This window comes from Suncus etruscus, chromosome 18 (assembly GCF_024139225.1).
Source record: "Suncus etruscus isolate mSunEtr1 chromosome 18, mSunEtr1.pri.cur, whole genome shotgun sequence".
NCBI classification, from domain to species: domain Eukaryota; kingdom Metazoa; phylum Chordata; class Mammalia; order Eulipotyphla; family Soricidae; genus Suncus; species Suncus etruscus.
In genome coordinates, this window is record NC_064865.1 from 24217038 (window position 1) to 24232622 (window position 15585).

The following is a 15585-nucleotide window of genomic DNA, read 5'->3' on the forward strand; positions in this document are numbered from 1 at the left end:
GAAGTGTCAAATATCCAGTGATGACTCCAACAATAATGATAAGCATCAAAAAAAAAAAACAAAAAAAAAAAACATGGTCTTGAGATCAGAAACATGGCAGAGCACATAAAGAAAGAAAAGAAAAGAAAAGAAGAGAGAAAAAAAATATAAATGGGGACAACAACTTCAATAACCACACCAAAACAAAGAAATCGACAAAAGTAGATAGGTAAATAAAAGTAAAAAATAATAATAAATGAAGATTAAAAAATAATATATAAAAAATAAAAATTGTTTTGTGCTTTTAATGCAAGAACTCTTCCAAGACCTCCCTGCCGCAAATCTTTTGCCAATCTCAAGAAGGTCAGGGAGTGTGATGGAAAGGTGCCTGGGAACCCACACACCACAAGAAAATCCCAAAAGACAATGGGAAAACCTATACTTCCAACATAAGTATAAGACCTGTATTACACCACCTCTTTACCTGCTTTTCCCCAAAAGTAAGGTAGTCTTTTGCATCACTTTGTTCCTTTAAATACTTTGTTAATTCATTTTTTAAATGTTTGTTCTACATATACATATGTGAGCACATATATATATATTTATAATTATCTTATTTAAACACCGTGATTACAAACATGATTATAGTTGTATGATTACAGTCATGTAAAGAATACTTCCCCCTTCACCAGTGCAACATTCCCACCACCAATTTCCCAGATTCTCTTCCCCACCGAGCACATATATTTTTATTGCTATTTTTATCTCTTTTGGGTGTGTGACCTGTTTCTGTTTTCTTCTCTGTCCACCTCCAAATGCACCGACAATATAATGTAGCACCATTTCTCCCTGCAAAGGCACACTAAAAAAAGGGAAAATCTTACATATAAAAAAGAACTCTTATCTACTAGGGATAGGAACTCATACTTGTTTACAATACAGGGATATCTCCCACCTTGAAAATATGTCACGCGGACCCAACTTAGACCTCAGGTGATTAGACACCATCCAGCCTGGAACCCTGGATCCCAGACATAGAAATGTTCTTCCTTCTTTATCCCTCTTTTTTTTTTTTTTTTACCTTGGTGCTACCATTATTTACTTAGTCCTATTCAGATAATGGGTGGGAAAAGCATTTATATTGTCTTCCTTGCTCTATTTTCTTTCTTTCTGTACTTCCTTTTCCTTTTTTAAAAAAATTTTTATTGAGGCCATTGTGAATTACAAGTCTTTCCCAGTTGTATTTCAGGTGTTTAGTGACAGTGAATTAGGGCCATTTTCAACACCAGTGTTGACCTCCCTCCACCATAGTTCCCTGCATGCATTACAAACCTCCACCCCTAGTCCTCTGGACTACTAGAGTAGCAGGACTTTCATTATGTAGGGGACCCCAGAATCCAAAAAAATGACATGTAGTTGGAAAGAAATTATGAAATGGCTTACCAATCAAATCTGACCTGTGAATTATAAAAAACATTTAATGTGAAAGCTAACCTACTTGCAATATATAAATCATAAAATTAACTTCTATATTAGCTGCATTATTAGAATGTATATTACATGTATATATTACACATACTACCTTTATTTAGCGCCCTAGTTATATTTTAAGACAATTTACATTGTTTTTCTTTGAATATTTGAGGCTGAGGTGTCAACCTGGGCCTAGAAAAAGATACAAATTAAGCAATATTATCCAAGGGGATTCTGAAAATTGGCCTCACTTCTTCACTAGATCTTTATCTTCTTCCTTTGCTAAAAATGTATGATATTATTATTTATGCACACACTGTATGAATATGAAGAAATTAAAATTGGTCAACTTAATGTTTCTTCTCTAATTTTTATTTTCTTATAGGAGATACTGGATGCACTACAAGAAGCAGAGCCTAAGACAGAAGATCTTAAGTCTCAGTTGAATGAACTTTGTCGATTTTCCAGAGACCTGAGTTCATACAGCGGAAAAGTTTCTGGCTTAATAAAAGAATATAATTGGTGAGCATGAATTGGCCAATATTGGTAATGGAAATTCAAAATAGTTTGTACAAGTGAAAAACTAGAGGATCAATGTGTTTATAGGTGTGATTTTAAATATATCTCTAATTGGTCTCTATATATTACTGATAGTATAGACTCTAATAACTGTTGAGTTTTCCAGACATTTTAAAGATGTATCTTATTGTTTTCTTTTCCTTTCCATTCAATATCTTAAATGATGGGTTTAGCCTTTGTTTACAAGCTTCCAAGGGCTGTCAGAATAAAGAGCAGACTTTGCAACAGAGATTTCGAAGAGCCTTCAAGGATTTCCAGCAGTGGTTGGTCAGTGCAAAAATCACTACTGCCAAATGTTTTGATATACCTCAAAATATTAGTGAAGTTTCAGCAAGTCTTCAGAAAATACAGGTAAGAGTGTTACTAATTCTAATTATAGTACTTAAATTAGATTTAAAAAAAATTCCTCTAAATCACCTTCAAAGCAGTCTAAACTTTGAAGGTTAGTATTTCTAAATTTGAAAAAACTCATATTTCAAAAATCTATTTGAAATAATTGATTACCCATAAAAATTTATTAAATTTATATAAATGCATATTATTTTTATATATTCAGAAAGACAGGAAATAAGTTCTTTTTCTCTGGAAAGCATTATGCTTAAGTCGATTCTAAGTGTCTAAGTATCTAAGACTCTAAGTCGAATTTCTTTTTTTTGTTTGTTTGTTTTTTTGTTTTTGTTTTGTTTTGTTTTGTTTGGGCCACACCCATTTGATGCTCAGGGGTTACTCCTGGCTAAGTGCTCAGAAATTGTCCCTGGCTTGGGGGGACCACATGGGATGCTGGGGGATCGAACCACGGTCTTCCTTGGCTAGTGCTTGCAAGGCAGACACCTTACCTCTAGTGCCACCCACTGGCCCCGAATTTCTTATTTAATGTGTCCAATAACCATATCAGGTATCTAAGATTGTTATTCCAAATGTACAGATAGAGTAAAAGTCTCCATTGTTTAATACATACAATAAAATAATTTTTTAATTTCCTCAAAGTTATTGAGAAACAAGATGACAAAATTATATATACATACACGTGTATATATATATATATATATATATATATATATATTTGGTTTGGGGGCCACACCCAGTGATGCTCAGGGATTACTTCTGGCTATGTACTCAGAAATTGCTTCTGCCTTGGGGGACCATATGGAATGCTGGGGAATCAAATTGCTGTCTGTCCTAGGCTAGCTCTGGTAAGGCAGTCACCTTATCAATTGAGCCACAACTTCGGCCCCCAAATAATATATTTTTAAATAGAGAATGAAAAAAATAGATATATTTTAAAGCATATGCATTTTCTTATTTCTCATTTTATCTTTCTTCATAGGAATTTTTGTCAGAAAGTGAAAATGGTCAACATAAATTAAATATGATGTTATCAAAAGGTGAACATTTGAGTACTTTGTTAACCAAAGAAAAAGCTAATGGTATCCAAGCCAAAATTGCAACTGCAAAAGAAGATTGGAAAAATTTTCATTCAAATCTCCACCAAAAGGAATCTGCTCTAGAGGTATAGTATAGCATAGTATAGCATAGCATAGTTTGGAATAGTATAGTATAGTATAACTTAATGTGTATATATATATATATATATATGTGTGTGTGTGTGTGTGTGTGTGTGTGTGTGTGTGTATTGTATTTGTTGTTTATTTTAGTTGACATAGTCATGTCTATATACCTCTGGTTGCTCATACTAGAATGTGGCTTAATGAACACCATTTGCAGCCCCTGCTTCAATATGTTTACACTCTCCATAGTCCAAAAACCCTTTTCTGTAATGTGTCTCCCTTCTCTGAATGTGAAGGAAGCTTGAATGGAGCAGTTCCATAACAAAGCATGTGGCCTTACCCAAGGAATTAAATGGCAGCTCTCATAGCAGGTTATTCCATGCAACATTCCACTGGTAACATCTGTTTTTACATTCAAAAACTTTCATATCAATACCTAAATTCTTTAAGTTGTTCTAGGAGACAGAAATTTTTTATCAAAGAGTGCATTATATTGAAATCAATTATCAAGAATATTTTGGGGGATCAAATATACATGTATTTATAATTTTATTTTACCCACAGACAGCATAAATAAATTTTATTAAAATCATAACATAATTGCTGCCACAATACAATTAATTTTTCTTGTGAGGTCACTTGATTTATATTAATTCTTTTTTTTTTTGGTTTTTGGGCCACACCCGGCGGTGCTCAGGGGTTACTCCTGGCTGTCTGCTCAGAAATAGCTCCTGGCAGGCACGGGGGACCATATGGGACACCGGGATTTGAACCAACTATCTTAGGTCCTGGATCGGCTGCTTGCAAGGCAAACACCACTGTGCTATCTCTCCGGGATTTATATTAATTCTTTTACTGGAGGAAAATTTAGAAACATAAAGATGAGAGGTATTTTTCTTTTAGAACAATTCAACCTGGAAGAATAAACCTTTGACTTGGTTATGCTTATTATTAATGCAGAAGGAAATTACATATTAGTTAATATAATTAATATCCAGAAAATGAAAATGTGCATTTTCTGAATTTGATCTTTTCTAGCTAAGACCAGGTAGTACTCCTTATAATAGTAGTTCTTTCATCGTAGGCATCCTCTATATAATAGAGAATGATATTTATTGAGCAATGCCTTGAAAATTACTCTAATCTTCAGGGAACATTAGTGTCCTATGACCATTTCTTGGGAGCATTTTATATTAAGTCTAACACATCTAGTATTGATTAAAAGATTGCCTTGTAAGAGAGAAATATCAAGGAGTGCACTGTAAATCAGAAATTACTTGTCATTCTTACCTTTCTTCTTAGCCATTCTTCATGCATTCTTCATTCTTATTAGGATACCCACATACTCATGTCTATCAGATGTTAGGTGTTATAAGGAATATAAGAGGATCAGTTTTTCCCTCTTTCATTAGGGTATTCATGTTCTACAGGAAAATTCAATCTATAAAGAGATGGTTGAAAAGTACATTGATAGGTTCAAGATATAATAGTTACGCAAAGAAGAATGCAGCTTATTCTATTGGAAGAAGTTAAGGAAGGTTCTAAAAAGGTGACATTGAAAGAGCATCATTTAATTTTCTAAGTCTAATGTGACTACCTGGCCATAAGGAATTATATGTTCAGGTACAGGGATGCATGAGTGCCACCTTTAAAATGGGACATTGAAAAGGTTGATGCCCACATAGGGTTTTGTGGAGTGATCAACCAAGACTGGAGATGAAAATTAGAATCATATGTGAACAAAATGGGTGCTAAGTCTACATCTGGATTCCTTGAGTCTATACCAAGATTTCTTTTTTTTTTTTGGTTTTTGGGCCACACCCGGTAATGCTCAGGGGTTACTCCTGGCTATGCACTCAGAAGTCGCTCCTGGCTTGGGGGACCGTATGGGACACCGAGGGATTAAACTGCGGTCCTGAAATCCAGAATAGAATCTATTTTTCTCCATCTTCCCAAGGATGAAACATAACCTATTTTATTCTAGGAAAGCAGCTAGTTCATTGATTAAAATAACTACTTCTAAAAACAAGGACTTTACTCTCTCCCAGAACCCTGATTGAGAAATGCTGAGTGAGAAACTTACTGGTTTTTTGTTTATTGATTTTGTTTTGGGGCCACACTCAGCTATGCTCAAGGTTTACCCCTGTCTATGTACTCAGGGGTCACTCCAGTCTTGTGCTAAGAAGGGCAATATGGAATGTCATAAACCTGGGTCAGTCACATTCAAGGCTTTACCCACTGTGCTATTGCTATGACAAACCCACACACACACCTACATACATGTCTATGTCTACGTGGACATAGACATAATCATTTCTGACTACAGTAAAGACAAGAATATAGAGTAATAGGTAGCTGAAGAACCAAAGAAAGCCTTTTATAATAATAAAAGATGAAAGATAATCACCCGGATTAAGGAAAGGATCATGAATGAAGTGTCTAAAATGAAAACAAAGGGATTTTCTAAATAATACTTTGAAGAGTATAGGTATAAACCAAAAACACAACTTGGGGGGGGGGGGTCGGGACTATCTCCAGCTGTGCTCAGGAGTTACTCCTGGCTCTATTCAGGAATCACTCTACTCTAGGGAATCACACTTGGCAGGCTTAGGGGTTGCAGAGATTGAACCCTCAAGCACCTTCCCCACTGTGCTATCACTACAGCCTCAATTTAAAGATCCATCTCTAACCCTGTCTGGTAGAATCTCAAAATCCAAATGAAGGATTTTGAAGTCAGTGCGGAGCCACTTCAGGACTGGCTGAGCAAAACTGAGAAGATGGTTCACGAGAGCAGCAACCGGCTGTATGACCTGCCAGCTAAGAGGCGGGAACAGCAGAAGCTTCAGGTATGACCCCCATTCTCCTCTCCACACCCACGTGCATGCCTTTATCTCCATCTTTTTTGCCGCACCCCTGGACTGAGACCACACCTTGTCTCAGTGTTGTCATTTTGCCCTACTTACACCAATCTGTGTTGTCCTGTTGGACATGTGTGCTTCTATTCTGCAGGTGACAATGTGTTTACCCTAGAAAAATAAGACCCACCGGACACACTCCCTGGTCACCTGTGTTCATTTCTGTGTTCTTCAGGCCACCGTCTTTGTCTGCAATGTGCTTTTTCCCCCCAGCCTCTTACTAGTAATTTGCTTGTTGTGCTTTTTCAGTCTGTCCTTGATGAAATAAAGTGCTACGAGCCTCAGCTCAACAGGCTCAAAGAGAAAGCTCAGCAGCTGTGGGAAGGACAAGCTGCCAGCAAGAGCTTTATGCACAGAGTGTCTCAGCTGTCTGCTCAGTATCTAGCGCTAAGCAACTTAACCAAGGTAATGCCTGCCATGTGCTATGTGTGATGAGTCTGGTAACTGTGACTAGGTCTGTTGTCTGCAGAGGGCGGTGCAGGGGAACATGCAGGGTCAAGATGGAACCAGGATGGGCAACAAATTCATCTGTCCTCTTCCCAGCCTCACCATCCTGAAAAGACACTTATGCTTCTACTGTCATGGGTTATTAGAAAGGATATTTGAGGAGATTTGTGATCATTAGAGCTGCACAAATTAGCTCCTTCTCTTGTGAAAACACTCCCCAAGCTTCTTCTTGTTTATCCCATGCTTTTATTGTAAATATCCAAGGCATACACGAAGCAAAATATAGAATTGGGAGTTTAAAGACTGTTCGATGAAAATATTTTAGAAATACGACTCTAAATCCCCTTAAATGAGTAATCAAACAGATTGAGTTGAGAGTGATATTTGTTTTGTTGGTTTAGAGTCTTATGAAGGTGCTCAGGAGTTATTCCTGGATCTGCACTCAGGAATCACTGCTGGTTGGTTCAGGGGACCATACAGGATGCTAGAGATTGTACCCAGGTTACCACATGCAAGGCCAATGCCCTACCAGATATACTGATTTCTTGATTTTATTTTGTTTAGAAATTGTGTTTCAATTCCTCTCTTTCAGATTCTAAAGCAGAATTCAGTCAACTTTGGCAGTGATGTCTCTGATGAAATCTCTTTTGAGCTCCACAATAAAAATAAATGGGAGCCCACAATGATTTCTTCAGGAACATAGATCATTTCAAACTTTGTGAGGCATGGGCCAGAAAGAGCGAAAGCAAATTAGAGAATTAGAAAATTAGCAAGTTAGAGCAAGAGCAGAGAGAGAGTAAAGGGGCAAAAGAGTTGCCTTTCATGTGGAGGACCCTTGTTGGACCACTGGAACCCCATATGGTACCCTGAGCTCCCCTTAATGGCCTCTGAGTACTGAGCCAGGAGAAACCCCTTTGATAAACCAAATGTGGCTCTAAAACAAAATAAAACAAAAAATCAACTGTGTGGGGCAGCCCTCTTAAGGCTAAATACAACTATAGCATAGTCTAGGCTCAGGTTGTACCCATGCTTGTACCCATGTTTTTTCTATAATGGCCTACTTTTATTTTTTGCTTACAAAAATTAGGATAAAGGACAGTTTTATACTCCACTATTTAGATTCAATTTTAAAATCTTGTATTGTGATGCTACTTTTAAAAATACATTTGAACTACTTAAAATGTTGAAAGTCATATTCATAAAAATGTCTCATAATGGCTCATAAATCAAACTAGGTTTATTGTTCATGTGTTAAAATGAATGTTGTACAAAGAGAGTCCAATGTGACAGGCCTAGCTATGTGATACTTTGATTTAGGACCCACCAAAACATTAGGAAGAAATTGCACTGATTCTTTCAAAAGAATCAGTACAATTTTCATAAAGAGATATCAAATAAGCTAACATGTAGTGCAATTATGATATTTCTGTATTTGACAAAATATTTCTGTATCTCTACTTCTTAAAAAGGTAATTTATATCTATAGATTTATATATGTACATATCAGCTCAGTACATTTCTGCTCTTAAAAATATAACACATAATGGGGCCAGAATGATAACACAGTGGATTATCCTTGTTTGTGGGTTTGCCTTGCATGTGGCTAACCAGGGTTTGATACCCAGCATCTCATATGGTTTTTGAGCCTGCTGGGAGTAATTCCTGAGGGCAGAGCGAGGAGTAACCATTCAGTGCCACCAGGTGTAGTGTCAAATTTCCCCAAAATTAAGATAAGGCATACCACATAGGTTGATATATGCACATATCAGCTCAGCATAGAATCCTCTAGCTAAACATAATTTGATTTTAGTAAAGTAAAATAGTGATTTACAATTTCTAAAAAGAAAGATACTGGAAAGTGGGATCATGCATAGAGATAAAGTAAAAAAAAAAGAATCAAGGAAATGTATACCCTAAAGAAAGACACATAAATCCCAAAGTGGGGTACCTTTGAGACAGCACCCACAGAGATGGTGGTTGACCCAGGGTTGGGTGGCCTGACTGTAGTCTTTGTTAAACAAGTCATCTGCCTTACAGTCAGAATCATTTGAGGCAGTGGAGCATCTGTGCCTGGGACAGCTGGACACTAATTTCTCTCACTTACAGGAGAAAGTGTCAAGGTTGGACCGAATTGTTGCTGAGCACCAGCAGCTCTCACTTGGGATTAAAGATCTACAAGACTGGATGACCGACACTGTTCACATGCTGGACTCCTACTGTCACCCCACATCTGACAAGAGTGTTCTGGACAGCCGGATGCTCAAGCTTGAGGTCTGCCTTCTAAGAGAAATGCCTGTAGTTGATCCACTTGGGTTTCTGAAAATTCTGTCTGCCTGTTGTGTTTCTACTCTCTCTCTCTCTCTCTCTCTCTCTCTCTCTCTCTCTCTCTCTCTCTCTCTCTCTCTCTCTCTCCCCGCAGAAAATACTTCTTGTGTATGATGGCCAGACCCAATAATTCCTAAATCATTTGCCCCTGGACATATTTACCCTTAAACCCTGTATAAACCCTGTACAAAATCATCAAAACCAATGAGCTAGAGTGATAAGTGATAGTACACCTGGTTGGGAGTTTGCCCAGCACATCTTTGACCTGGATTTGATCTTTGGCACCACAGATATCCCCAAACAACCCAGGAGTGATCCCTGAGCACTTGAGCCAGGAGTAAACTGAGCACTATGAGGTGTGGCTCCAAATCAAACGTAGACAGATAGATATGCATACATATATATAAATATGTATATAAAGCAAAGAAACAACCCAGATATGATTACTACCTTGATCATCAGCAAAGAAGTTCATTTTGGATTGCTTCCCTGACACATTTATTTTAAAGAAAATTACAATGAAACCCTTTGTAAATTAAAACATCCCCCTTTTATTCTACTCATTTATCATTTCTACTCCACCACAAGCCAATAGTTCTACTTTGCATTTGAGAATCACATGTGCTGATTAAATATAAAATATAGAGTCCTAGGGGGTTTGGAGGATCAGCTGCCCATGCAAGGAAAATGCCTGAGGGCTGTGCTATTATCACTCCTGCTCTCCCATGTCTCCTCTCTTTTCCCTCCCCCCTACTGGCCCTATTCTTTATTCCCAACAGCAGCCCCTCCAGGCATGGATGGGGCTGACCATCCAGGTGGAATAAACAAGTTGGGGGAGGGTTAATAAACATGATTGTCTTGCCTGCTCTCTCATTTATGCTCAGGCCATCTCAGTGACAGAGGTATGGCTATTGTTGTGGAGACAAAGATCCAGAAGATAAGAGCAGTCAGCTAGAGATGTGCTTTCGGTGCTGTGGAAACTGAGTCAGGTGCAGCTGAGCTGGAGGGCAGGGGCTGCTGAAAGATTTCTCTGCAAGTCTGACACACAAGCCGAGATTTGTAAATGGGAGGTGGAATCAGGAGCCAAAGAGCAACAGTAGAGCCTGAGTAAGTGAGTAAAGTGGTGGTCAAACTTCAGGTTTGGAAAACAGCTGGCACTTTGGCTTTCGGTGATTCCCCCAGTTAGCGTTACATTCAAACTCTCTTTTCATACACACAAAAGAGCAGAGTGCGTAGAAAGAGATTAAAATAAGGCCAGCGAGACAGCACGAGGGTGAAGGTTCATGCTTGCAAGCTGCGGAACTGGTACAATCACTGATGCTGAATGAGCATTGTAGGATGCAACTCTATATGTTGTTGAGCACAGATAGGGTGAAGAAGGTAGTTCCTGGCACCTCAGACCTGCTTTCTGAGTCCCTCACCTTTCAAGGTTGGTCCAGTTGGCTGAGAATTGTGGGGCAAGGGGCCCCACATCTACAGAGGATGACTTGGGGACCCCCATTAAAATAAAGAACTTGAAATGGCATTATCAGATGAAGTAAAATCAGCCTGTTTCTTAGGTCTGCTGGACTAGAACCTTTAATACTGATACTGTTCTTTTTTTCTATGCCCTTTGAGGATTTCTGAGCTCTGGAGCTAATGATGTTTCTCTTATGAGATATCAATTCAATAAAATTTTGGAGGAAGGCGTGTGGATAATTCAGAGAATTGTGATGAGTGGATGATCACGGTTATGGCTGGTGAAGGGGGTATACATTGCCAGCAAGTCATGGACCCCTTCCTTTATCTGCCTGAGAGACCATTGCTCAACAAAGCTCCTCATCTCTCAGATGCATTTGGTCAGCAGTGGGAAACGGGAACTGAGCTACCCTCTGCTTTTGCAGGCACTGCTGTCAGTGAAGCAAGAGAAAGAGATCCAGATGAAGATGGTAGTGAGCAGGGGGGAGTCCGTTCTGCAGAACACGTCTTCCGATGGTGTCCCTGCCCTGCAGCAACAACTCCAGAGCCTGAAGGACATGTGGGCCTCTCTGCTGTCCACAGGAATTCGGTGTAAGAGGTAATTCACCTCCAATACTGCGGAGGAGTGATGAGTCTAAGAGCTTGGCTGCCTACTTCCTCTCTGCCTCCTTTTCTTCTTTTCCTTCCTCTCCCACTCCCTCCCTTCCCTCTCTCCATCTTTCCCTCCTTCTTCCTTTCTTTTATTCCAGTCTTCCCTTTCCTTTTCTCCCTCCTTTCTTCTCTCTCTTTCATTTTCTTCCCCTCCCTCCTTCCTTCTTTTTTCCTTCCATTTCTCACTCCCTCTCTTCCTTCTAGCCTTCGATCATTCTTTCCTCCTATTCTTCCTTCCTCCTTCCCTTTTTGCCTTCCTTTCTTCCTACCTTCTTTCTTCCATACCTTCTTTCTCCTTTCTTTTTTAATTTTATTCCATATTCATTCCATCATTCTTTTCTTTTTTCTATTTTTTATTATTTATTTCCTACATTGTTTCTTTCCATTTTCCTCCTGCCCTCCTTTCTTCTGATCTTCCTTCTCTTCCTCTCCTCCTTTCTCCATTCCCCCTCCCATTCTCTCCCTTTCTCTTTATTCTTTGAGTTTTTTTTTTGTTTAAAATTTAGGCGACACTAATTCCAAACTTCAGTTCCTATAGCTCAGAAAATACTAAAATAAAATATATCTTTTTCAAGGTGTGGGGTCTAAGAAAACCTCATTATAGGATAAAATAATTGAATAGGGGTGATGGAAATTTTATATTAAATTCAATTTAGGATTTTTCTTCCATAAACATAAACTGAGGTAACATTGGTTTGCCACACTATAGAGTTCACATTTTCTCTGTTGTTATTTAATGGTTGCAATGTGAAAATATGATAAATCTGTCATAATATAATAGTATATTAGTAAAAACCAAATTGTTTACTTAGTAAGTAAACCCAGGAGGCACCAGAAGAGAGTGGAAAACAAAAATATATAAGGAAGAGAGGGTAGCAATTTGGAAACTTTATCAAACCTGTTATCTGGAGAAGCTTCTAGAATGTAATTCTATGGGAAGTTCAGAGAACCAGGGTAGAACTGGACCCTGAGAATACCACCCAGGTCATTCTGTACTAGAGAGTTTCATAAGCCAGCTCCCTGGAGGCACAATCCATGGCAATTATGGGGTACATTGTCCTCCATTTTGGAGGTCATCAAGGATAAAGGGTATAGAATTGATAAGCACAAGCCCCAAGTGCCCTGTGTCTAGTGCTAAAATCCTAGGGTATGGAGGGTAGGGGCCCAGAACTCTGCCACAAAGGTCCCAGAGCATGAGAGCAGAATTAGACACAGCTGATGAATGAAGATGAGCCTTTGGCCACTTGAAAACAAGGTCCTATAGTACAACAGGCAGGACACTTTTCTTGCATACTACTGTCCCAGGTTTAATCCCCAGCATCCCAAATGGTCTCATGATCCCCACCAGGAGTGATTCCTGAGCACAAAGTCAGGAGTAAGCCCTTAATATTGTTGGGTGTGACTCCAAAATCAAAACAAATGAAAAAATGTGGTCTTAAAGGAAGTACATAATTTATCTATATAAGAAATGAGGAGCCAGAGTGATAGTACAGCAGGTACTGTGTTTGCCACTGCATGTGGCCCAGAAAAAAAATATAACAAAAAATACAATAGGGTTTTGGGAGTGTGTGGGGAGGAGAACACTCAGTAATGCTCACTGGTTACTCCTGGTTTTGTATTCAGAAAGTGCTTGGAAGTGCTTGGGGAATCGTGTGGGATTTCTTTTTTATAACTAAAGCCCAACTAAAAACATGTATGTAATCATGGTACTTAAATAAAGATATTTAAAAAAAACAATGAGGTTTAGGGGATTGGACATGCATTGGTCATATGCAAGGCAAGCATCCTACTTACCTCAGAAATGAGCAGGTTTTCTTGGACTGATTTTCTTATTTTCAAATGTTCTGAAACTTTCTCTTATTTCTTATGTCCCTGATGCCAACCCTTTCCCTTCCACTCTAAATGTGCAGCTACACAGATGGAATTTAGTGGTGTTCCTCTCCTTGCCCAGGGTTGGCTCTGGGAGAACACCCAGGGAGCTCCTCCCAGGTTTATCCTTACTCCTGATGGGACCTGGTTCTTTTCCTCTCTGTTTTATACCTGCCCTTTTCCACCTGTCTGCATAGACCACTCAGTGCCCAGAATCCTGAGGCCAGGCATGCTAAGGCCAGATCCAATCAGGATCTGAGACTCAAAGGCCCCATACTACCTGCTTCTAGGGCAGACATTATTCAGATGGATGAACTTACAGGGATTAGAGTGCATAAAAGATGGGTGCATAAGACACAGAGTTTGCTCATTTTCACTTCATTCCTCCTTTCAGTCAACTTGAAGGAGCACTTTCAAAGTGGACCAGTTATCAGGATGATGTTAGACAGTTTGCCAGCTGGATGGACAGCATGGAAGCCAGCCTGGAGGCATTGGAAAGACAGTATTCAGAGCTGAGGGAGAAGGCAGCTGCATTGGGGAATGCCAAGGTGAGTTTCATTTCTTCTATGATACCACTTGTAAATTCCACTGTGGTAATCAGATGTGTACTAGAGCCTGTGTGTTAGGTCTGTGCATGTAAGTTGCCTCTGTATGAGGCTTGTTCTGTCATTTGAAACCGTGCCTTTCCCAGAGTCATGTTGGGTTTTATTTTAATCTCCTGCTTTCCAGGAATCTCAACAGACTCCTTACTTCTATTGGCCTCCTGACTCCATCTTCCTGTCCTGGAGAAAGATGGATTCATACTTTTCCCCCTTTGTCTAAAGCTCCGTCTTTTTCTCTTTCCCTCTTTCTTGGTTTATAAAACTCTGAATACTCTTCTTTGCCAATGTGACTCTTAGTTTCTGACACCACAAGACCCAAAAAGAATTTTGAAGAATTATGGTTTGGGGTCTTTGCTCTGATCTGCTGGCCCTGTTAACCAAGAGAGGCTCCAGCCTTCCTGAACACCACATGGAAAGTTCTCAGAAAATTATTTTATTAATAAATATTTATTTAGTAATATTTTCTATATGCAGCCATTGTGCCAGGTTCTAGTAAATAAAAGAGACAATAGTGTTCTGGTGGAGATAAATAGATTCAGCAACAAATGCCCTGAAGTTGGAGGAGACACAGAAAAGGCTTTCCTGAGGCAGGAGACATGTAGACTGTACTCTAAGATATTCAGTGCAGAGGCAATCTTTCAGAGGAAAGGTGGCCAAAGAGCATTTCATATGGAATATATGGTGTGTCTGCTAATTCTGAAGACAGGTACGTCTTTAGAGAACCCTAAAGAAAGATTATGTGTTGCTAAAGAGGAAAGTAAGTGGGTGCTAGAAGTGAGTTTACTGAGGCGGGCACTACCAAGTCATGTTGGCTTGCCTGCAGATTTTTCCACTTGATCTTGACAGAATTGAACGGAGTATCAGTGGTTTAGAATGGGGTTGCCACAAATCCATTCATAATCTTCAACTCCTTCATGACCCAGGCTGCTAATGTCAGGAAATCAGCTAACAAATGCACAGAGCAACAGATATATATTTGTTTACAGATAAATAAGTTAAGGTCACTTTTAAAGTTTGCAATTGAGCTGATGGTAAATATCATAGCTCTTTTCATTTTATTCTCTCAAGCTATTGAATGAAGAAGTTCTAAGTCACACTAGCTTGCTAGAGACCATAGAAGCCAAGGGGGCTGCCATAACAGAGCACTACATCACCAAGCTGGAATTTCAGGAACTGCAGGAGCGATACAGAGTCATCAAAGAGAGGACCAAGGTAAGACTAAGCCTGAGCCATATAGAGTCATTTCAGTATGAGTGTTTGGAGCTGGATTTATTTACAGACTATGAAATGTTGATAAAATGAAATAATCCAAGTAATTTTCATAGTTTACACATACCATTGGCAGAAATAAAGTCCCTCTAATATGGCTAGAATATGAAATTTATGAAAGGAAAATCATTCTCAACTACAAAGTCCCAGCAAGATTTTAATTGAAGAAAGCTATTGGAGGAACTCAAGTAATAACACAGTAGTAGGCCAATTGCCTTGAATGTGACCAAGCCATGTCCAATCCTCAGCAGCAACTATGGTCTCCTAAGCACTGGTAGTTGTGATCTCTGAGTGCAGATCTAAAAGAAGAAAATAGAAAAGAAAGGTAAAAAAAAAACTTCTCCTGCACCTGTCTGCCTCTGTTTCTGAATCCCTGAAGGTTTCCTCAGAGGCCTAGGGAGCGCACCCCAAAAAAACTGCATTTTGAAGCTGCCCAGTGAGTACATTCTGGTGATGGGGGTTGCAGTCCAATAAACTGAGCTCTCTGGCCTATGGAGGCTCCGCTCTACT

General features: G+C 39.1%; 1 protein-coding gene across 1 annotated transcript in view; it reads left to right on the top strand.

The window, feature by feature from the left end:
• SYNE1 (spectrin repeat containing nuclear envelope protein 1) overlaps nucleotides 1-15585 on the top strand; it is a 578994-nt gene that overhangs the window by 285298 nt on the left and 278111 nt on the right. Inside the window, exons 57-65 of the mRNA XM_049765309.1 lie at nucleotides 1838-1974; nucleotides 2205-2382; nucleotides 3359-3541; nucleotides 6242-6385; nucleotides 6704-6859; nucleotides 9008-9172; nucleotides 11110-11282; nucleotides 13599-13752; nucleotides 14875-15018. Of these exons, the coding sequence (XP_049621266.1) occupies nucleotides 1838-1974; nucleotides 2205-2382; nucleotides 3359-3541; nucleotides 6242-6385; nucleotides 6704-6859; nucleotides 9008-9172; nucleotides 11110-11282; nucleotides 13599-13752; nucleotides 14875-15018 (1434 nt within the window). The remainder of the gene's footprint in view (nucleotides 1-1837; nucleotides 1975-2204; nucleotides 2383-3358; nucleotides 3542-6241; nucleotides 6386-6703; nucleotides 6860-9007; nucleotides 9173-11109; nucleotides 11283-13598; nucleotides 13753-14874; nucleotides 15019-15585) is intronic.